Source organism: Arvicola amphibius, chromosome 3, assembly GCF_903992535.2.
Source record: "Arvicola amphibius chromosome 3, mArvAmp1.2, whole genome shotgun sequence".
NCBI classification, from domain to species: Eukaryota; Metazoa; Chordata; class Mammalia; order Rodentia; family Cricetidae; genus Arvicola; species Arvicola amphibius.
Genome location: NC_052049.1, coordinates 52,355,482 through 52,376,780, shown reverse-complemented (window position 1 = coordinate 52,376,780; position 21,299 = coordinate 52,355,482). Strand labels below are relative to the sequence as shown.

Sequence of the window (21,299 nt, the reverse complement as noted above, 5' to 3'; positions counted from 1 at the left end):
GCTGAGCTTATGTCTGTGAAGCACGGCACCCTCCTTCCGTCATGCTCCATACACCTGGGATTCATCTTATCACTGCCCGCCACGTCTCTCAACTTGGCCACAGCCCTGTTCTTAGTACCTCTGCCCCGTTTTGCCTGCCTTCCTCTAAACCCCTTCAGTCTCCGGGTGTAAACATCCCACCCAGGGCTGGGGTGTGGCTCGGTAGCAGCACAGCTGCCTAGCATGTGGTAAGTCCACCCATCTGGGAGATCATGAATCTTCCGTAAAGGTATTAACGTCTCTGACCAGGCCAGTCAGTATATGGCTGCTTGGGGTCTTGTCTTCCCTGGGGCTGGGCAAGTCACTCATCTGTGCTTAAAAGTTGTCCTGTCTTATAATTCATTTATCTTTAATTCTCTAAAAAAAAATCCTAACAGATTAACTGGAAGTAGCGTGTGTGTATGTGTGTGTGTGGGAGGGGGTGGTCATTCACTAGCACTGAATGACCTAGAACTTTCTATGTAGACCAAACTAGCCTCAAATTCACAGAGATCCACCTGCCTCTGCCTCCAGAGTGTTTGGATTAAAGGCATATGAGCCACATCCCTGCTCAATTTTTTTTTAATTCTTTAGTTGATAAGCAAAGGTTTGAAAGGTGACAGTTATTAGATTCTCGGTTTGGCTCCAATAGATAAATTTTGCTTGTCATGGGGGAATAGTTTGTAAGACTTCCTTTTTTTTTTTTTTTTTTTTTTTTTTTTTTTTTTTTTTTTTTTTTTTTTGCAGCTGGCTTGAATGAATGTCACAGTTTAAGACAGAAAGCCCCAGAGTCCACCATTTCACTAATTGTTTGCAATGTTTATGTTAGCCTAATAACTCTTAATGATTGGAATTTAGCCTCGGATACATTTTTAAATCAGGCTGTGAAATCTGAATTTGGATATTTTAGAAGCAAAGACGATTCTGAGAAATCTTACTCCTGTCTTCCCAATGATCAGAGCCATCAAACTAAGGAGCCCCTTTTAGAGTTATCCCTTTCTAGTCTTTACCATAGAGAACATGGACAGGAGCCAGAGCGGCCTGGGTGCTGGCTGTGGGAGTCAGGGAAGAAGCTAACTCTGCCTTTTACACATCAACAATTGTAATTCTCTATACCAAACCTTACTTATACAAATTATTGACATTTGCAAGCAAATCCTTTCCCTCTGCACTCGACTTTCTTAGTCAAAGACAAGGGTGTATATTGCCACCATTTCCAAAAAAGCCTAGAGAGAAAAACATCCCTAATTCACTCTGCCATCATTTGACAGAAGAGGAAAGTGTGCTGACCACTCAGCAGAAGGTGGCAGTGGCGGGCCACCTATCTCCAGCCTCCTATGTGGGCATCCTGCCTCTGGCCTTGAGGGCTCCTGGCAAGCCTTGAGGGCTTGTCCTGTTGGGACAAGCGGCATGGCGTTTGGCATTTTGGCATTCTGGAATCAGCAGAGGGGGCATTTGAGAGCTCAGAGGTGGGGTCAGGGATTAGGTCAACACTCTGACCAGGGCAGACTGTGCACAGGGAGCTGTCGTTGCTGGCTGGTAACCAGGACATGTCTTGCATGTATCAGTGGGGCTGTCTAAGGTGACAGGGCTTGCCGATGGCACCACCCTGGTGCTGTAATGAGAGGGGAGAATGTGGTGCTTGGAATGACAACTCTCTCCTGTTACAGTGTTTCTCTGCTAGAGACTGGTAGAGAAACAAGGGCATAAAGCAAGCAGGGCAATGATACCACCAGAACTGCCATCCTTGGCTTGGATTTGATTGACATGGCCTGAGTTTCCACTGTGACTGCTGTGCCCTTAAAAACCCCAGACTGGAGTCAACGAACACTGGTCTGGTTTTGCCTTTTGCTGATTTATTTTGTTCTCTTTCTGGACATTATACTAGTTAGTATCAATTGTCGACCCGTCCCAGCCTAGAGTCACCTAAGAAGGGAGTCTCAGTTAAGGGATTACCCAGCTCAAACTGGCTATGCCTGTTGAGGACTGTCTTGCTTAACAAAGGAGATCCTAGTCCACTGTGGGCAGCGCCATTCCCTGGCAGGCAATCCTGGGCTGTGTAAGAGCTAACAAAGCTGAGCCCTTTGGTAAGCTGGCAAGCAGCATTGCTTCTGACTTCCTCAAGGCCTGGCTGTGGCCAGAAGTGAAAGGCAGATAAGCTCTTGCCTTCTGCTTGTTGCCTTGGTCAGGGTGTTTGTCAGAGCAACAGGAAGGAAGCTAGGACAGCTCGATTCGGGAGCTCCATTTCTAAGACTTTGTACCCTTCAGCCTCCTCAATGTGCTCCTTTGCCTGGAAAATGGATGGGACAATCTAAGTAAGAGCCCTTTGGCTCTCTTCCACTACAGTGACAGAAAAGACACTAGAACGACAATTGTTAGTTCAGGGACCCAGTTGCTTGGGTAACTAGATTTCATTACCTGCATTTAGAAATTTATGATGCTGTTGTAGAGCCAAGGGTGGGGTAAGGAAGACACTAGGCCAATGCTGACGTAAGATTAGACCCAAGGACTAGGACTCCATTTCTTACTTTACCTGAAAAGGAGTTCAAACCCCATCCTAAGGCCCTTGGGAAGGACAGGCTCCCTGGGAGCGGGTGCTTGAGGGAGGCTGCACACAAGGTCAGAAACAGTTTGCAAAGTCTCTCCTTCCCAACCGCAAAGGAACTGCTCCCTCCAATCAAAGTTGCTATCTGTGATTGCAGGTCACACAACAAGCCTTACAGTCATCCCCTACATAGTGACCTGGGAGAGTATACAGTTACTTCAAAAGTATGTCCTGCTTACAAACGCCTCTCAGAGCAATCACCAGATCTAGCCCATTTTTTATTGCTTTTATTGAGCTATATATTTTTTCTCCACTCCCCTCCCTTCCTCCTTCTTCCCCTTCTGCCCACACTCCCAATTCCCCACACTCCCAATTTACTCAGGAGATCTTGTCTTTTTCAACTTCCCATGTGAATTAGATCCATGTATGTTTCTCTTAGGATCCTCATTGTTGTCTAGGTTCTCTGGGATTGTGAGTTGTAGGCTGGGTTTTCTTTGCTTTATGTCTAAAAGTCACTTATGAGTGAGTACATATTATATTTGTCTCAGTCTGGGTTACCTTACTTAATATGATGTTTTCTAGATCCATCCATATGCCCACACATTTCAAGATGTCATTTTTTTCTGCTGTGTAGTACTCCACATCTTCTTTATCCATTCTTTGGTCAAGGGGCATTTAGGTTGTTTCTCTAGCCCATTTTTAAAGATATTCTTTGAGTTAGCAAATATGCATCTTTAAGAAAATTTTTTCATATTTAAAAATAGTGCTAGAGCCCAGAGACTATGGTGCATGATTAGCCAGGTTAATGTTTCTGACTAACAAGAGGAAATGATGGTGCAGCCATAATTACTTTCGTGTGACTAATAAGAGGGCCTGACAGCACCATGCCTTAGGGTTAAGTAAGGCATCATAGTTACAGAAGAGATTAAAGCCCGTTTTAGTTGGTTTATGACACGGAACGCTAGCAGCCATTATGTCCTTAAACAGTATTAAATGTTTCTTATGAAAGCCTTAATTATGATATTTCCGAGACCAGACTTCATAGAATTAAAATAGAGCTTTAAGAAAGAAGTATTAAATGGTAATGAAAGCCTTGTTCTCTCAGAATGATTCTCATGGGCTTTTGGTCAAGGTAAGTTATGTTCAGGTGAATGAGCTGGTGACCTTTCTAACCTTTGAGTCTGCCAGTAATGGGAAGTTAAGTAATTCACTCTCACTTGTTCAAATACATCTAATAACATTCCGCAAGCTACTTCTGTCTTCTGCTCACTGAGCGGTACTATACCATGGCGAGTTCACACAGATGATGAGAGCTCACTTCTCCAAAGAATAACTTTGCGAGCACTTTCTTCCTGAGCAGACAGGGACGTCCTTATATCCGTACACATGGGCCTCCCCTGCTCTCCTGTTCCCCTCTGTGGCCTCCAGGGACTGTCTCAGTCAGCACCAACACCTTGCAGCCTGACTCACGGTTTCTGTCTTGATTTTTGGTGTGACCCTCATCTACTGCTAGATTGGGAAGGGTGTGACCCGATGTCTATGCTGCTGTCTTTCTACACGCTCAGGCCGTAAGATAAGATGCTGCACCATCAAATGAGGGTCCACAGCCTCAGCAAGATTTTATTGTTATCTTTGTGTCTCAAATCTCAAAAGGATGACTAAGAATAGTTAAAGACAAAGTTCATAAGACTCCTCTAAGTAGATTTGAAGACAGATCTGAAAACATGAAAAGGGAATAAAACTCCTCCCCCCCCCCACCCCCAGAAATCTAGCTTTAAAACTCTGGATATGAATGAAAACTCTTTGGATCAAAACCATGTTGTTATCGGGCCTTTCACGGATCATTTGGCCTTTGCATTTTGCCCAGTTCTAGCTGAAAATAAACATAGGCTCCATGAAGGCAGCAGGCTGTCCATGTGCCTTGTTCTGTGGCCTCGCTAAGAACCTGAAACAATACCTCAGTTAAGGAATGCCTGAATTTTCTTGATTAGAGATTGATGGGGAGGACCCAGCTCGCTGAGGGAGGTGCCATCCCTGGGCCGGTGGTCCTAGGCTCTATTAGAAAACAGTATGAGCAAGCTATGAGGGCTAGAATGTAGAAGTGTAAGCCGAACAAACCCTTTCCTCACAACGGGCTTTCAATCATGGTGTTTTATCACAGCAATAGGAACCCTGACTAAGACCCAGGCAAAGCAGAGGTGGCATGTTACTTATTGGTATCGCTCCTGATGGTGGTATTGTGGATGCAGCGCTAACCTCAGCCAGGCTCTTCAAAACAGTTGTGCTAGACTCTTGCTGCCATAAGACTAGCAGAACTCTACAAGAATCCTGCAACTATTTCCATCTTGGCCAGAGGGGCAGCACGCCCCCTGGTGGTCGAACAGTGAGACGTAACGGGTGTCTAGAAACAAGGCTGTGGTTGGTCCAAATCCAAAGCATCGATGAGTGGAGCTGTGACTGACTGTCCAAAACAAACTGTGATAGTGCAGACATTCCCCAGCTACACAAGCCGGCTGCTCAGACTCACTCCGCCGGTCGGCTGAGAGGCACGCTCCTTTGTTGCCTCCATTGCTGGGGCAAAGCAGGCCCAACAACAGGCTTTTCTTTAGAATGGTCTTACCTACTTTCAGCAGTGTAACCTGAGCTAGTGGCAAGGAGAGATGGGGGTGGAGGGAGGGAAGCCACAGCAGAGGCACCAGGCCCCGGGATCTCCACAAGCTCGCTGAGACATGCTGGCTTGTACCCTGGTTGGCCCAGCAGGAGCCGCAGTGTGGAAGTTATAAAGTGCAGCATTCGGAGCCAGTGGCTGAACAGTTTGAGAGTGGCCAGAGCAAGAAGGGAAATCGAGAGAGAGGACAAGAAAGTGGGGGCTGAGGCTAAAGGATGAGGAGCTGTAAGGAGTCAGAGAAGAAAAGCTGCAACCCCCGTGCCGGAAGAGACCCAGGGAGCTGACAAGCGTTTGGACCGAGGGTCTCAGACCACAGACTAAGAACTGTTAACACTGGCACTGCAGGGTTAGAGACATGGGAGCGGGGTGCACACGGACTGTGACCCAGCTTCTGCCTGCCCACTCCAGCGGCTCACCGCTACCAGTCAAAGAGCGCCACTAGAGAGAGCACTTGACATATTTCTTGCTGCAGCACCTGAGATTTCTACCCACTTAAAGGAACCCGCAGCCAGCAGGATGGGGTGTCTCTGCCACTTCCAGCAAGCAGGCTTTGACCTTCAACAAAATAAAGCCCCTACCTTTTCTATTTCTTTTTTTAAATACAGACGATGCTGGGGACTCTACCCCAGCCCCCACCCCCAAAACAAACAAAACTACCTCTTCAGCCTGGGTTTTCTAATTCTTTAAGAGCCGGGGATACAAGCTAAGTACCTAGTGCAGCCCCTGATACACAGCCAAAGCGCACTGCATTCCAGCCATGAATTAATTTCCAACGACCTACCAACTAGGTCTGAACTAGGCGCTGAAGAAAACAACGGTGAGAAACACAAACAAGGTTTCCTGCCTTCCATGACAGCACAGCACTGGCTGTAGGCTGAGGACTTGCGTCTCCAGCCGTCCTCTTCCCCCTCCAATCAACCAGTCACCCTGCTAAGGGCAATCCAGTGAAAGCCCCTTCCCAGTTTAACTCTTTCAGTAGTCCCTGGGGTGCAGCTCAGTAGAGCGCTCATGCAGGCATGCATGAGCTCTTAGAATTCACACACAGAGAAAGTAAAATGGAAGTAAAAGTCTGCCTCCTCGGATCGCTAAGTCCATGTGTGAGCGCACATCCTACAACTTGCCTTTAAAGGTCAGAAAGCATTGCCAATGTTTTTTTTTTTTTTAAGATTTGTTTACTTTTATTATGTATACAACATTCTGCCTCCATGTATGCCCCCGTGCCAGAGGAGGGCACCAGATCTCATTACAGATGGTTGTGAGCCATCATGTGGTTGCTGGGAATTGAACCCAGGACCTCTGGAAGACCAGCCTGTGCTCTTAACCACTGAGCCATCTCTCCAGCCCAGCCAAATGTTTCTTTATCAGTGTACAGGAGTTTGAACGGGTAACAAGGCAGTGAGGCTGCACCACGGTTTAACCAACCCCACACTCTACTTCAGGAGAGTTAGGTTACCTGCTTACTCAGGATCTACCGCCTCACTTCGCTGCCCACGGAACCTCAACTGTGTTCCAACAGCAACAAGTTCGGCTCCACCTGCTGCTGGTTCATGATTGGCTTAAGCCAGCTGTGACCACCTGTTCCTTGCTTTGAATGAGTCTCTTGGGGAAAAAAAGGGGGCAGTGTTAGCTTGAGGACACTTGGCTTCCTGACAGAAAAGGGCTGTCATCTTGTACCGTGCTTCCCCATGCATAGTCCTCCAAGACACGGCGATGTCCAGAGTTCCAAAAGTCGCTTTACCACAAACCAAAACTATGACAAGGCAGGGAGGGACCGGGCAGCACCTGGGCTCTGATGAGCAGTATACACAGGCGTGCCGTCTCACTCTGAGGAACCCAAAGCATTCTCTGCAACGCTGAGTCAGACTCAGGGCAGCATGAAGGTGACATTTTAAGAGAAAAATACACATATGGCCAGGTTCCTGGGAGACTGTGTCGACATGTCCCTAAGGACAACTTAGGGGCTAGTTTAAAACTGCTCCCTGGCACCAGCCGTGTACCCCTTCAATTCCACAACTTTACAAAGTTCCTCATGCCTTCTGTTTTCCTATGTTTGGGATTTCTACTCCTTGATGCCCTGGGGAAACATGCCCAGTTAATGCCTGCCCTTTCACAAGAAAACCTGGAAGCCTTCGGAGCTGGGTGGAGCAATCTCAGTTCAGAATCAGTAAAAAGGAAATGCTGAAATAACCCTGTTTCAAAAGCTGGGGGAAAATCCTCTCTTTTTGAGGAGAGCTTCCATTAGCTAATTAATACCAGAAAATGATTTCTGGTACAGTGGATGGCTTCTTCAGTCTCCAACTGTAAATTTCTCATGTTCTGGACAAAAATAAGATGTTGATTAAAATTCAGTAACTTGTAGTTCAATTTAAACAAGAACTTAAAAGCTACTATGTAAATTAGCAAATCTGTACGATGTGAATAAAGTACTACTTAAAATTTGCATTTAAAACAACTTTATGCAAGATCCAAATTGTATATAGCTCACATTTATGCTTCTAAGCCAATAGAAGCTCACATATATTCTACATTGATAGTTTACCAACTGGTTACGCATACATCTCTTTAGTTGTATGATAGAGACATGTATGATAAAATTCCAGACAGAAACAGACATTTATTCAGTACAATAACAGTGAGGCCCTGAGCTTTAGACCTGCCAAGTGGTTTAATAATGCAAGTACTATGCACATACATCTCAGCTTTTACTGCTGTTTTCTAGTTTTCCATTTTCTTAGCAAAAACTCCTAGAAAAGCACTTGCCTCCAAAGTAGACTAAAGGTGGGAAATAGCAGTCATTTACTGAGCTCACGAGGGAGAACCAGCAGAGGCAAACCTGCTCTGAATGTCTGCTGCCACCAGGTCGGGAAACCAGCACCAAAATATAATTTTGATTTCTATTTTAGAGAAATAGCAGAGCACTCCTGCTGCTTCCAAGCTGCGTGTGTGTGTGTGTGTGTGTGTCTGTGTGTGTGTGTGCACGTGCGTGCGTGCGTGCGTGCATGCATGTGTAAGGACACAAAGAAACAGTATCCAAATGAGGAATTATACGACCAAATTCTCCCACCCAGTCCTCTGGGGCCTTGTCAACCGGTCTTCTTTCTCTCCTCCAGTCATAACTCACTCCTCAGCGCCCACCCCCACATGCCCTGTACCACTAGGGGGTGAGATCCACGGGCAACTTTTCATTATGAATTATTTCCACGACTGTATCTTTCATTATGAAAATTTCTTGTACTTGTTCTGAATCTTGAAGACATTTTTCTTTTTTGCAGATGGGAGCTACGGTTTATACTTACTGCCAAAAAAAAAGAGACAGCTCTAGCGTCAACTTCCCAGTGAAGAGCTGTGAATGAGACACCGCCCCCAAAGGCTTGTCCTTGTGCCACTGGTCTGCCAGTGCAAAGAGGACAATTCTGGTTGGTTGCGTATACAAAGGAGACCAATATTTATTCATTTATTCAAGAAATCAAGTCTTTTAAAAATTTTTTATTGCATTTGAAGACATTTCCAGGAAATGTTTGTTTTTGAAGCCTTGGCTAAGTGATCATCTGCACTAGCTGTCAGATTTCTCTGGCACGATCCCATTGCCTGCAATGGTGTTTATCAAAACTAAAAATGCTAGCACATTGAATACGCCAATACACACCCAGTGGTCTCTATCAAATATTTCATCAGCTAGGAAAAACCCAAAGGCAAATGCTGAATATATAGTACAAATCAACATTCTTCACAGAAGAAAACAGTTTGAGACTAATTTTCTATAACACGTTACCTGCTCATCAGTTCTTAAATTTACGCAGTTATTTCAAGGATAAGATTTGCTCCACTACTCACGGTTTCTCAACTTAAAAAGAACAAAAACCTAAGTTCTACGGGTGTAAACAAGTACACACATAGAATTTGTCTGTGCATCTTATAACAATGGACACAGGGAGACAGGACAAATGTATACTGAAGTCACTACTGGTCACTTGGATTTTGCTTACATGTCTAGCGGCCCTCTACACTATGGGAAATGACAGGATAAAACAACCAAGTCTGACAAGCCCCACCTGTGCTCCGTGAACCGTAGTCCACGTCCTGTGTGAGTTCATTCAGCTCCTGCCTGGCAGGGAAGATGCTCTCTACAAACTGTAAAGCACATGTGTGTGGAGGAGGGCCATCTGACGAGCTCCCTCCTGTCACTGACATTTTGGGGACCCAAGTTTGTACAATAAAAGTTTCCAAACTCTTTTCAAAGCTCCAGTCTTTCCTGCAGACCTTCATTCTGCAGTCCCCTTCACCCACGGCACGACCCCTGGTGCATCTTTCAGAGGTTTGGTATCTGTGAAGTTTTCTGCAAACCTTTCTCTAGCTTTGTCCCAGTTCTTTTTGCTCTTATTCTGGAGAAAGTGGAGATCATCAATTGAGGATGGCTTCCCTGTACCCAAGCCTGCATGTGTCCGTCGAAGCTGAAGCTGGATCTATTATGAAAGTTGAACAGAGAACTTGTTTTAGAACCCAAACACACCAAAACCTGCTATGGGCCACTCTGGGTAGAGACGGCTTTCTATAATTCTTTGACTTATTAAAGGCTCATGCGAGGAAAACATGTCAAATGCATGAATACATATAGGAATACATGTACTATTTTGATGTGGGAATCCCCTCTCTGTGCTGTCATTACCATTAATAAATAAAGAAACTGTCTTGGCCTGTTAATAGAGCAGGACATAGGAGTGCTGGGAGAAAGAAGGGCAGAGTCAGGGAGGAAACCATGGAGCCGCCGGACACAGATGCTGGGAATTTTACCCAGTAAGCTACAACCCTGTGGCAATATACAGATTAAATGGATTAAACCAATATGTAAGAGTTAGCCGGTAAGAAGCTAGAGCTAATGGGCCAAGCAGTGATTTAATTAATATAGTTTCTGTGTGGTTATTTCGGTTCTGGGTGGCCGGGACAAACAAGCGGACTCCTTACTACACTATTTCCCATGGAGCTTAAGCTGACTGTGTCTGCACTGTCTTGCCAGACCTAAGTACAGCTAACCCTATTTAAAAAATGGTCCTTAGACAGCCATGGCCTTTTCGATTGTGATGAAAAAGTCCCATTATGTTTTATGTAAGTTTTATTTCGGCTGCATTCGCAGCTGTACTGGACTGCGCAGTCCATAGACACAGGAGGGAAACACCGGAATGGTACAGAGTGTATCACTCCATTCCAGTCAAAACTAAAGGCCACGGTCTGTTTAAACCACTGCCTAGCCTCACCCAAGTAAATGTACAAAAAGACTAAGCACTGGGTAGAGGAGGCCTGGGAGTCACTGGACACTGCAGTGTCTGCCTGGCATGGACAAGGCTCTGGGTTCAGTGTCCAGGGCTGTGCACCCAGAGCCATGAAGAGAATCAGTTCTGTCAGGAGATGAGGGCTCTCATGTTAGGAAGCTACCAGATGGGTGCCTTGTATAAAGCTTAGGGCTTTACCTACAGGACACCCTTGAATATGGTTCTTATCATGCCCACCTTACACAAATGATGTAACTTCAAACACGCCTGAAGACTCAGGGTCTAATAATAAGACATTCTTCCCATCGTGCTACAATGAACATGAGAACACTGGTACATATCCATGCTGTGGGCCGTCTGTTTGGGCAGTTATCAAGTACTACATAAGTTCTACTGTCTAAAGTACGAGAGAGACAGAGAGAGAGACAGAGAGAGAGAGAGAGAGAGAGGGAGAGGGAGAGGGAGAGAGAGAGAGAGAGAGGGAGAGAGAGAGGGAGGGAGAGAGAGAGGGAGGGAGGGAGAGAATATGTGTGTTTAAGAAAACTTATCTCCCATCAACTATGGGACTACAGAATTTAACTGATGCACTGTTTTCTGGACATTACTCTTTGTTTTGTACATACAGAGCCCCGGATTGCTTAAGCACAATAGATTTCTTCAGCTAATGCAGAATCCACCTACAGCCTACGGGAAACGAACACTAATTGGTCCTGTAATGTTCAGCACCAGACTAGTAAGAATGTCATTTAAAAATTTTAAAAGGACTGAGAGTAGCTTGGCAAGAGAGCCTGTTTAACATGTTTAAGGCCCTGGGTTTAGCACCCAACATGGTAAAACAAACAACCCAGAAGCCCCCTCAACTAAAAAGCACAAGAAAACCTTTGACTCAGGAAATAACGCTTTAACAAACTTGATTTAAGAAAAAAAAAAATCTAATAAGGCTTTCCCAAAGCACAAAATACCAAACAAAACCCACATGTGTTAAGTGAGAACACAATAAAGGCCTTAACTGTGTCTGTTTTGGGTTACTACTATAGCCCCAGAGCCTGGCAATGTACCGTCAAATATTTACAAATGAAAGAAGACACATCTTACCGGCGTTTTCATTCCTCCACCATCCTTTCCCAGGCCCTCTCCCTTTTTCCAACCCATCTTCTCCAACATCTTCCGGCCTTTGTTGCTATCTGTAATTTCACTGTAGAGGAAAATTAAGATGATAACTGATTTAGAAAGACTTTTAAGGCCATATGTACAATAAACTCATGCATTAAAAGTAACTGGTACAGCTACTTTAAAAAACTGATAATAACTCATAAAGTAGAGGACACAAATGCTGCTCCATAGATGCAGCTAACGGAAATGCACGTAGTAACATATGTGATGGAAATGCACGTAATGACATATGTGACGGAAATGCACGTAATGACATATGTGACGGAAATGCACGTAATGACATACATGCAAGCAAGCAAACCTAAGGGCAACAAATCATGAGCAACTCACATTAACAAGATACCCACACACAGACAGACTGAGGAATTCATAAAGGAAGTTCTATGGCAATGAAAGGAAGCTGCATCAAACAAAGCCACAGTGGACAAAAGGATGCGGATGCCACATGAATACTGCACTGCTCCATCACTTAAAGCTTCAGAATCGGTGGAAGCTCTGCTGTCGGGACAGACAGAGATCGACTTCAGGAAGGAGAGCAGGGCAGGGATTAGCACAGGTCAAAGGTTACTGACACTTCTGCACTTCTTGTCCACAAAATGTGAACTCTCAGTGAGCTGGATTTCCACAGTTCCACAAGGTGGAACAGCCAGCACAGAATAGTATGACTTTCTACACAAAGGAACATATCCCTAAAAAGGGAAAACAAACCCTTTGTTCCCTACTTGCATTCTGTGTGATGGATTTGCTAATGGGAGAGTTTTGATTTTGTATTTTATTACTTTCTCACTGTGTGACAGTGACTTTTAGCTTCTTTTATAATATACCAAGTAAAGCAGCCCAAGTTGCTTTACTCTTTACGTCTAATTTAAATCTAGTGTAATCTTCATGTTCTCCAACATAAGAAATGTTCTGTTTTTACTGTGTTTACCCTGCTGCCTGCTGCATCAACTGATTCCATGCAGAGCAGGACATCCCATTCTACCCACGGTAACTGAAAAGTTACCGCAACTGTAACTATTTAAACTTTATACCGGTATATATTGTGTTTTAATAAATAAAGCTTGCCTGAAGAGCAGAATGTAAAACAACCACACTAGTCAGCCGTACAGGTCAGGCAGTGGTGGCACACACCTTTAATCCCAGCAGCCACACTAGTCAGCCATAGAGGCCGGGTGGTGGTGGTGCATGCCTTTAATCCCAGCACTAGAGAAGAATATATAATGGGAAGAGACAGGTCTGATATTCAGACTCAATCTGAGGATTCATGGAGGCAGGGCCACCTATTTTTGGTCTGAGGTAGAGGTAAGAGCCAGTGGCTGACTGCTTTGTTTTCCTGATCTTCAGGTTGAACCCCAGTATCTGTCTCTGGTTTTTCATTATTCGTGCTACAACCTGGTGTGCACAAGTGGTACACTTTGAGAACAAGGGGAGAAAAATCACAATTTTCTAATTTTATTTCTGCATGGAAGATTCAATCTGACTCAATCTAGAATGAAAAATAATGCACCTAATTTAATACAAAGTGTGGTCATATTATAGTCCTCAAAATCACATTTTTCACATTGATTAACAAAGCCACTTTACGGTAAGAAAAGAACAAGTCAGTCAAAAAACTTAACAAGAACCATCATACAGGCATCAGTCAACACTCACGAGTGAACAGATGCAGGGGCATCATCTCTTTGGAAAGTCCCTTCACTTCCAACCTGCTCCCTGCGTTTCCCAGCTCTGTCTTTATATTTTGGATTCTTCAACGTTTTTTCATCTTCGTAGTCTGTATTCTTAACAATCAAAAACCATTGATTGAGAAAAAAGAAAGCAAATAAAAATATAATTTAGTAAACATGGTTCAATGGCGTCTCTGCAGACATAAATGAAAATAAGTGGCTATCTATGCCGCCCATTATTAAACATGCTGTCTTCGCTCCATGCTTTCAAAAGTTGTATCACAAAATAAAACAAAAATTAAACAAAACAAAACAAAAAAAAACAAGGAGATAATATGCTGACAATCCAGTCTACTTTTCACGTACTGTTGTGGCCTTCTACTGTCATATGAACCAGTGTTCAATGGCTCAACAGGTAAAGGCACTTGCCCTGGGGCCTGGAGACTTGAGCCCCATTCCTATTCCTTATGAAAATAGAAGAGCACCACCTTCACAGAGCTATCCTCTGACCTCCACGAGGCACTGTGGCAAGCATGCCCACATACACATCAGGTGTGCACACAAAATAATAAAGCCTGAACCCCTGGGATTGAGAGAAAAAAATCTATTTCCCCCTTTCTCTAGGGATCCCAAAGAACCTAACACAGTAGGGCAGGCTCATGGTAAAGGTGCACCCAGGTCACACCTAGTTTCAATGGTCCCTGCATTTTATAAATGGCACTCCACTATAAGACTACAGCATGGTTTGTTTATCCCTATTTAAAGACATCTGAATCTCTCTCTGTTTGAAAGTGTTACTAAAACACAAGAACAAACATTTGCTCTCAGGCTCCGTAGAAAACTGCACTTCTCTCAGGCAAACATCGTAAGCCCTTTTAACTTTTAAAAACTTACCACACTGTTTTCCCAGAGTAGCCACACCATTCAACATTCCTACCAGCCGTACAAGAGCATCAGTTTCCTGATAACCCTGTGAATGACTGGTACAGTCATTCTATAGATGCTTACTGAAATCTGTCTGATTTTTTTTGGGGGGGGGGAGGGAGGGTATCTTTACTTTCCAACAGTATCTTCTTTGGGAAGTGTCTGCTAAAATCTAGTACCCTTCTTTTTAAACATAGGGTTGCCCCTACCCCCACAAACTCATATATTTAACACTTGGTCCCCAGCTGGTGGCGCTGTTTGGGAGGTAATGGAACCTTTAGCAGTCAGAGCCTTACAGAAGTATGTCCCTGGGAAGGGCTTTGAGTTCATAACTTTGTCCCATTTTCTGCTCTCTACCATGTTGGACTGGGAAACAGGCAGGGCCATGGAGATGGTCCTAGCCATGCCCACTTAACAAAAAACAAAACAAAAAGCTCCTTGCCAGAAAAACATTTCAGATACACAATAGGACAGATTCAGACATAAAAGGCCTCTAAACAAGACACAGAATGTTTTAAAAATGTACAGTAGGCGTGGGAGAGAGAAAAAAAAAAGTATAGACAATAATAAAAAAATAGCTTAAAAAAATAAAACAAGGTCTTTAAAGAGACAATAAAAGAGTACAGACAGTCATAGATTAAAGGAGTAAAGAAAAATGAGCCATGTAAAGATGAACATGCATAGAAAGTCTGGGTTATGCATATTATTGTGTTTTCTTTAAATTTTTTGACTGCAGAGAGACATTTGTTTCTGGGGGCTGATAAGTTAATCCAACATAAAGGTATCTTAACTTCAGAATTTGGGTCTAAGGATATGTTGCTTTGGAAAAGAGGATCTGCTTTTGTTTCCACAGAGGATGAGAACCTGTGGATTCCTTCCAGGCTAATGTGGTTTGATAGGACAAGACCCCAAAAGGTCTCCATGAACCCTAAAAATACTTTGTCCAACAAACAGCAGGAAGCACTTTGGAAAAACTATGCCCAAATTCCCAAAATGATTGTTTATAAATGTTTGTTTCCATTTAAAGAGGGGTATGATATAGAAATACTTTACATTAGCATAGCCTTTGATTTATTGATACAAATTTAAGTCAATTTGCTATATGCATATTTCTATTCTTGTTTAAGGTATGTGTTTATGCAGCTCATTTAAAAATGTAATGTGTAATTAAAAATACAGATCAATAGTCTTCTATAATAGTCAAACTTGTAGTCATGTTAGTTAGGTTTTCTAGATATACAGAGATATATTTCAGTTTTATAGATAATCTTCAACACTTTAAAGACCTATAGAATATGGAATTTAAAATGTTTTAAGAACTTAGACTTTTCTCAACAGTGAGACATGTCTGCTTCTGGCAGCACCAGTCTACTTCAAGAGGACGATGGGCATCAAAGAGGCTCCTATGGAGTTTGTTAGCCATTTGGGCAAGACACTGCCCTTGCCTGGAATGCTTCATGGTATTCTGTATGAACTGGACATGCAGGAGCCACAGAAAAATGACTGCTAAACTTGCCAAAAAGAAGGTGAGATAGTCCTTCAGTGTTCCCTGCTTCATGAAACAGTCTGCCAGACATTCTGCAGGACACAGAAGAAAGCAACTGATGAGCTTTGCCAGTACAAGGCAGAACAGATCTTCAAATTTCCTGCTTCATGGAAAAGTCTGCTGGATACTATGGGCCTATAGGCTGACAATGGATTTCCCGACCGTCCAGGCAGCAAGATGTCTCTGTCAATTCTAGAACTTTGGAAGTTGCTTACAATGTACTTCCTGTTTATTTAGGTAATAGTATGTCCTTCTGGGGTCTTTGAAGAGTTGAAGACAGATATAGTTTTCCTTAGTTATAATAAAAGATAAATTAGAAATAAAACTTTAGACTCACAAAGACAGAAGATAATATTTTCCTTAATTAGCCAAATGTAAATGGACTAAATATTATAACTGCAATTCTTACTTGATACCTGTCTTGTTATATGTAATTTTACTCAGTTAAAGTTAAAACCTTCCTTTTAAATTTAGACAGAAAAGGGGAGATGATGTGGGATTCCCCTCTGTATGCCATGAATATGTTTTATTACCAATGACTATTGAAGAAGCTGTTTCGACCTATGGCAGAACAGAATATAGCCAGGCTGGAAGAGATATATAGAGACAGTAGGCAGAGTCAAAGAGACACCATGTAGTTGCCAAAGGAGAAAGAAGCCTGAACACTGGAACCTTACTGGTAGGCCACAGCCTCATGGCAATACAGATGAATAGAAATGCGTTAATTTAAGACGTAAGAGCTAGCTAAAAATACACCTGAGACATTGGCCAAACAGTGTTATAATTAATATCGTGTGATTATTCGGGTCTGGGTGGCCGGGAATGAACAAGCAATCTCTGCTTACAGAGACTGGCCTGCCTCTGCCTCCTGAGTGCTGGGATTAAAGGGGTGCACCATCATGCCTAGCAACCCAATCCTTTCTTTCAAAGAAAGATTTCCTGAGGTTAGGGATATAATTCAGTGCTAGCATGCTAGAGGTCCTGAATTCAATAACTAGTATTGATGGGGACAAATTCCCACAAGTTTTATGTTTCTTTCATTCACATTTTAAAGACTTTGTTACATTAAGATTAGTCAGTCATTTTTGTGTTTACCCATGTGCTAACCCACACCCATGGAGGTCAGGACAGTGTGTGAGAGTCAGTCCTTTCCTTCTACCATGCGGGTCCCAGTACCAAACTTAGGGCCTCAGGCTTGGCAGCAAGTGCCTCTACCTAGTGAACTACCTTGCAAACACGTTTTACATTTCTACGTTTACATCAGTAACACATTTTACAAGGTGTATAACATGGACCAACAGTCTTCTTGTTCTTATCGTTCACTCGTTGATTTCTGTTCTTTGCATTTGGCCATCCAATCATTCTAGCTAGCACCATTTGTCGGGGGGAGAGGGGCGGGCATCCTTTCTCCATCTCATTACGTTTATATCACTTTAAACATCAGGTTTTCTATATGAATGCAAACACACGGGTCTACTTCTGGACTCAAGTCAGGTCCACACAGCTGTGCTCCGGCGCTTGCAGCAGCAGCCTCCCCTTCAGCTGCTCAGTGGATTTTCTTGGAAACTGTAACTGTCTACTTAAACATAACCACTACATTTTCAACTCCAACTTCAGCAGTTAAGTTATGAACACCCGAACTACAGACATTACCTAAGTAGTCACGGTAAATAGTACTTAATCATATTTAATGTGCTTAGTACATTGAACAAATGAAACAATATCCAACATTGTTACCTGCAAACCATACTTTACTCGTATTTTCTTTAGTGCTTTTCTTCTCTCCAACTCCTTTTCCTCCTTACTTAATGCTGGACCAACTAAAAGGAAAAACTGAGTTTGAATATAATAAACTTTATAGAAAACTAATACTAAAAAAGCACACTAGTTTAATCTCACTTAGTGTATTTTTCTTGGAGATTTCATAATCTTATTTTTTTAGTAGAGTAGAATAAAGTTCCATGTGTATATCACATTTTACTATCCATTCATCAGCAAGTGGAAAATATTATACCGAGATACCTAACCCAGGACCAGAAATAAAAGACAAAATGTCTTTTTCAAATAATAAATACTAAAATAAGACAAAATGTGTTATTCACTCTGCTATGTGAAAAACTTTAAATGTGTCTACAGGACCAAGAAGGCAGAAAGGGACCATGAGGGGGGAGGGCAAAGGGGGGCACATGCGATACGAGAGGATTGCAGCACTCAGGAGGCAGATCTGTGAATCTGAGGACAGCCTGATCTACAGAGAGTTCCAGGACAGGCTCCAAAGCTACACAGAGAAAACCTGTCTCAGAACACCACCCTCCCAAAAAAAGAAAGACGGCTAAACGTTTAAGTGTGGGTGGGAGAAGATGAAGAGGTCAGAGTGCAGGTCAGTCAAACCTTAGAAGGAGTACGAAATCCCTTCTGGAAACCACTATTTTGAAAGCCAATTTAAAAATACAATTTCTGGAAAGGACTTGAAGTCAAGGCGCCGCACACAAGTGGACAAATCCAAACGAGTCACTGCTCAGCGCTGCAGCAGCACTCAGGGAAGCGCCTCCTGTCCACAAACCCCATCACTACACACAGGCGGGCACACTCACCTATCTCAGCCATGGCAGAGATATGGAGGGTGGGAGGTGAGAGGGACAGGCCACACTGCATTTTAAACACTTAGTGAATTAAAGCTCTAAAAAGTATCACACCCACACTTAGTGTGTGTCACGTACCAAAAGGCTCGCCTTTCTTATCGAGGCGAAGGTGAGCTCTGACCTGCCCTGGTTCACAGCCATCGCAGGTCTCACTGCCAGGGTGAATGTGAAAAGACAGCACAGTCTCCCCAATTTTCACCTCATCGCCGTGTTCAAGGACGTAAGGATCACTTTTAGTTTTTGGCTAGATGAGAAATTTTTAATGAAACAGAAAACACAAAATAGTCACATGGTTACATTTTATCTATGGTAAGAGATATTGATGATAATGAGGAAAACCCAGGAAAGGAGACACATGCACACTTACACAGCTTGATGGGTGGGCTGTCAAAACACTCTACCGTGACAGTAGCTTAGTGGAAGAAGATGTATTTACCCTGAACCAAACTCTGGGATCAATCCCACAGTTCCTTATAGTACTCCCCAAAGGCTATTTATATTTTGATCTTATCAAAACTCACCAATTTTCTTACCTACCAGCCCACTCTGGACTTAATCTACTAGCAAAGTATGTAATCACAGAAAAGTGCCTTCTTTTAAAAATATTTACCTTTGTGTGTGTTTGTGTGCGCGCGCGCAGGCGCACATGTGCGTGAAGAGGGGGTGTTAAGACTGCTCAGAGCCAGAGCTCAGCTGGGTGTGTAACTTGTTACATGGGCACTGGGATCACTACTCTGGCCCTCATGATTACACACTGAATATTCTTAATCACTGAGCCACCTCTCAGCCCTTCATGTAATTTAATTGCCTTCTTTCACTTTTAAAGCACAAGAACAAGGCCTCCATGATGGTTTAGATGATCAACTTGACAGGATCTAGAAGCACTTGCTGCCTCTGGGCACACCACACGTAGAAGAGTTCAGGGTGACCTCTGGCATGCCTGTCAGGACCCACCTCAACTATGGGCAGCACCATGCTATGGGCTAGGATCCTAGACTGAGAAAATAGGAGGAAGTAAGCTCAGAGCTAGCATTCTCTCTGCTCCCTGAAGACTGACAGAACGCGACCACCTGCTTCACAGCCGGCCTTCCTCACTATAATGGACGGTTCTCTCCTTCCTGGAGTTGCTTTGTCAGGGTATTTGGTTTTCAGCAAATCCCCAGTTTAGCATTATTTTTATTAATACAAGAGAAGGGCACAAAGGGCAGCTTGGGATGCCTAATGGTCCATTGGAGGCAGAGCATCTGCTCAATATACAGGAGGAACCTGAGCTCAATCCACAGCAGCAGCAGGAAAAAAGAGGGTCACCAAAGCTGCTTATGCATTCGGTCCTGGGCCAGTGAGATGCAGCTCCATGAAGCTATTCTGTGACCTCCACATGCATGTGCACACACAAAAAATTTTTAAGAATATTTAATCTAAATAAATTTCATTATACATTCATACCTAAAAGTAGCAACAGAGACAAAACTAGAAGCCAAAACCCACCAGACCAACATCTACTATATCTAGCCCTTTCTGGAAATTTCCAACCGAGTTACGCACTTGGATTTGAACTCTGATCTGAACCAAATGTTATCTACAAGGACCGGAACCTGAGCCCTAACAAGGAAGCGGAGGCGATCGCTACACTCACCTGAAGAATCTGCTTCCCGTTGACAACGGTACCATTCTGGCTGCCCTGATCCACAAGGACGTAGCTTTGCAAGTCATGGTCGAAATAAATTTCTGCATGAAACTTAAAGAAAAGCAACCAAGCAATTATAAAGCACTGCACGTTTTCAACCCAGAGCTAACTTCACTAGTGCACAATGGTGTGGCTATTATTAGTCTTTGATCATTTCTCTTGCATTTTTCTTAATGCTTTTCTCAATACAAATTATTACAGGTCTCTGATAGAAAATATGGAGGCTATACTTCCACCTTCAACTATGACAAAAAATTCATATATATCCTGACTCTTCTGTTTTTTAACGTAAGTACTATCAGTGTCTATTAAAATCATTACAATTCTCAATACAAACTGTTGAAATACTCACGAACTCCCTAAGGAAGCAAGTTCTCCGTTCTTCACGACAGGGACTGAGCCTCCTTCACTGCAAAGCACGTTAATCATATATCCTGCAGCTCTGCTTCGTGGCTTAGCATTACACATGCAGTTTGTCTAAGAAGTGGCTACAGTTGTTCCCTTTGTTATATAACAGCCCCACAGTCAATGCTTCTAAAACTGGGTATCTAGGCTTTCTAGGGTATTACTATCTTTAAAAATATTGCTGTGATCAGGCTGGACAAGTGGCTTAGTGGTTAAGAGCACTGGCTGCTCTTCCAGAAGACCAGGGTTTGATTCCCAGCCCCCACATGGCAGGTCATTCACACCGAGGCTTACACCATGTGCAACCCCAGTTCAGGAAATCTATTACCTTCTTTGGGCCTCTTACAGACACCCAAGTAATACACTGTTGTGGGATATTTGCACACTGAAGATGTATGGCTGTGATTGGTTTAATAAAGAGCTGAATGGCCAACAGCTAGGCAGAAGGCACAGGTGGGACTTTTGGGCACAAAGAGGAAGTAGGAGGAGATAACTGAGGCGCAGAGGAGACACCCAGACATGGAATTGGACATACAGAATATAAGAAAGGTAAAAAGCCACATGGTGAAACATAAAAAACAGGTTAATTTAAATTATAAGACCTAGTGAGAACAAGCCTAAGCTAAGGCTGAGCTTTCATAAGTGGTAAGTCTCCGTGTCATTATTTGTGAGCTGGGGGCCCACAGAAAAATCCAATTACAGTATACAGACATACATTCAAGTAAAACACATACATTTTTTTAAGCTAAAAAACCTG

At 43.3% G+C, this 21,299-nt stretch overlaps 1 protein-coding gene across 1 annotated transcript in view; it reads right to left on the bottom strand.

Annotated features, from left to right (window-relative positions):
* Positions 1-8,702: 8,702 nt before the first annotated feature.
* Positions 8,703-21,299, bottom strand: part of Aggf1 (angiogenic factor with G-patch and FHA domains 1) — a 28,501-nt gene continuing 15,904 nt past the window's right edge. Inside the window, exons 9-14 of the mRNA XM_038323533.2 lie at positions 20,087-20,188; positions 18,529-18,694; positions 17,546-17,628; positions 13,325-13,452; positions 11,594-11,693; positions 8,703-9,694 (exon numbers count right to left, since the gene is read on the bottom strand). Of these exons, the coding sequence (XP_038179461.1) occupies positions 9,494-9,694; positions 11,594-11,693; positions 13,325-13,452; positions 17,546-17,628; positions 18,529-18,694; positions 20,087-20,188 (780 nt within the window). The 3' untranslated portion in view covers positions 8,703-9,493. The remainder of the gene's footprint in view (positions 9,695-11,593; positions 11,694-13,324; positions 13,453-17,545; positions 17,629-18,528; positions 18,695-20,086; positions 20,189-21,299) is intronic.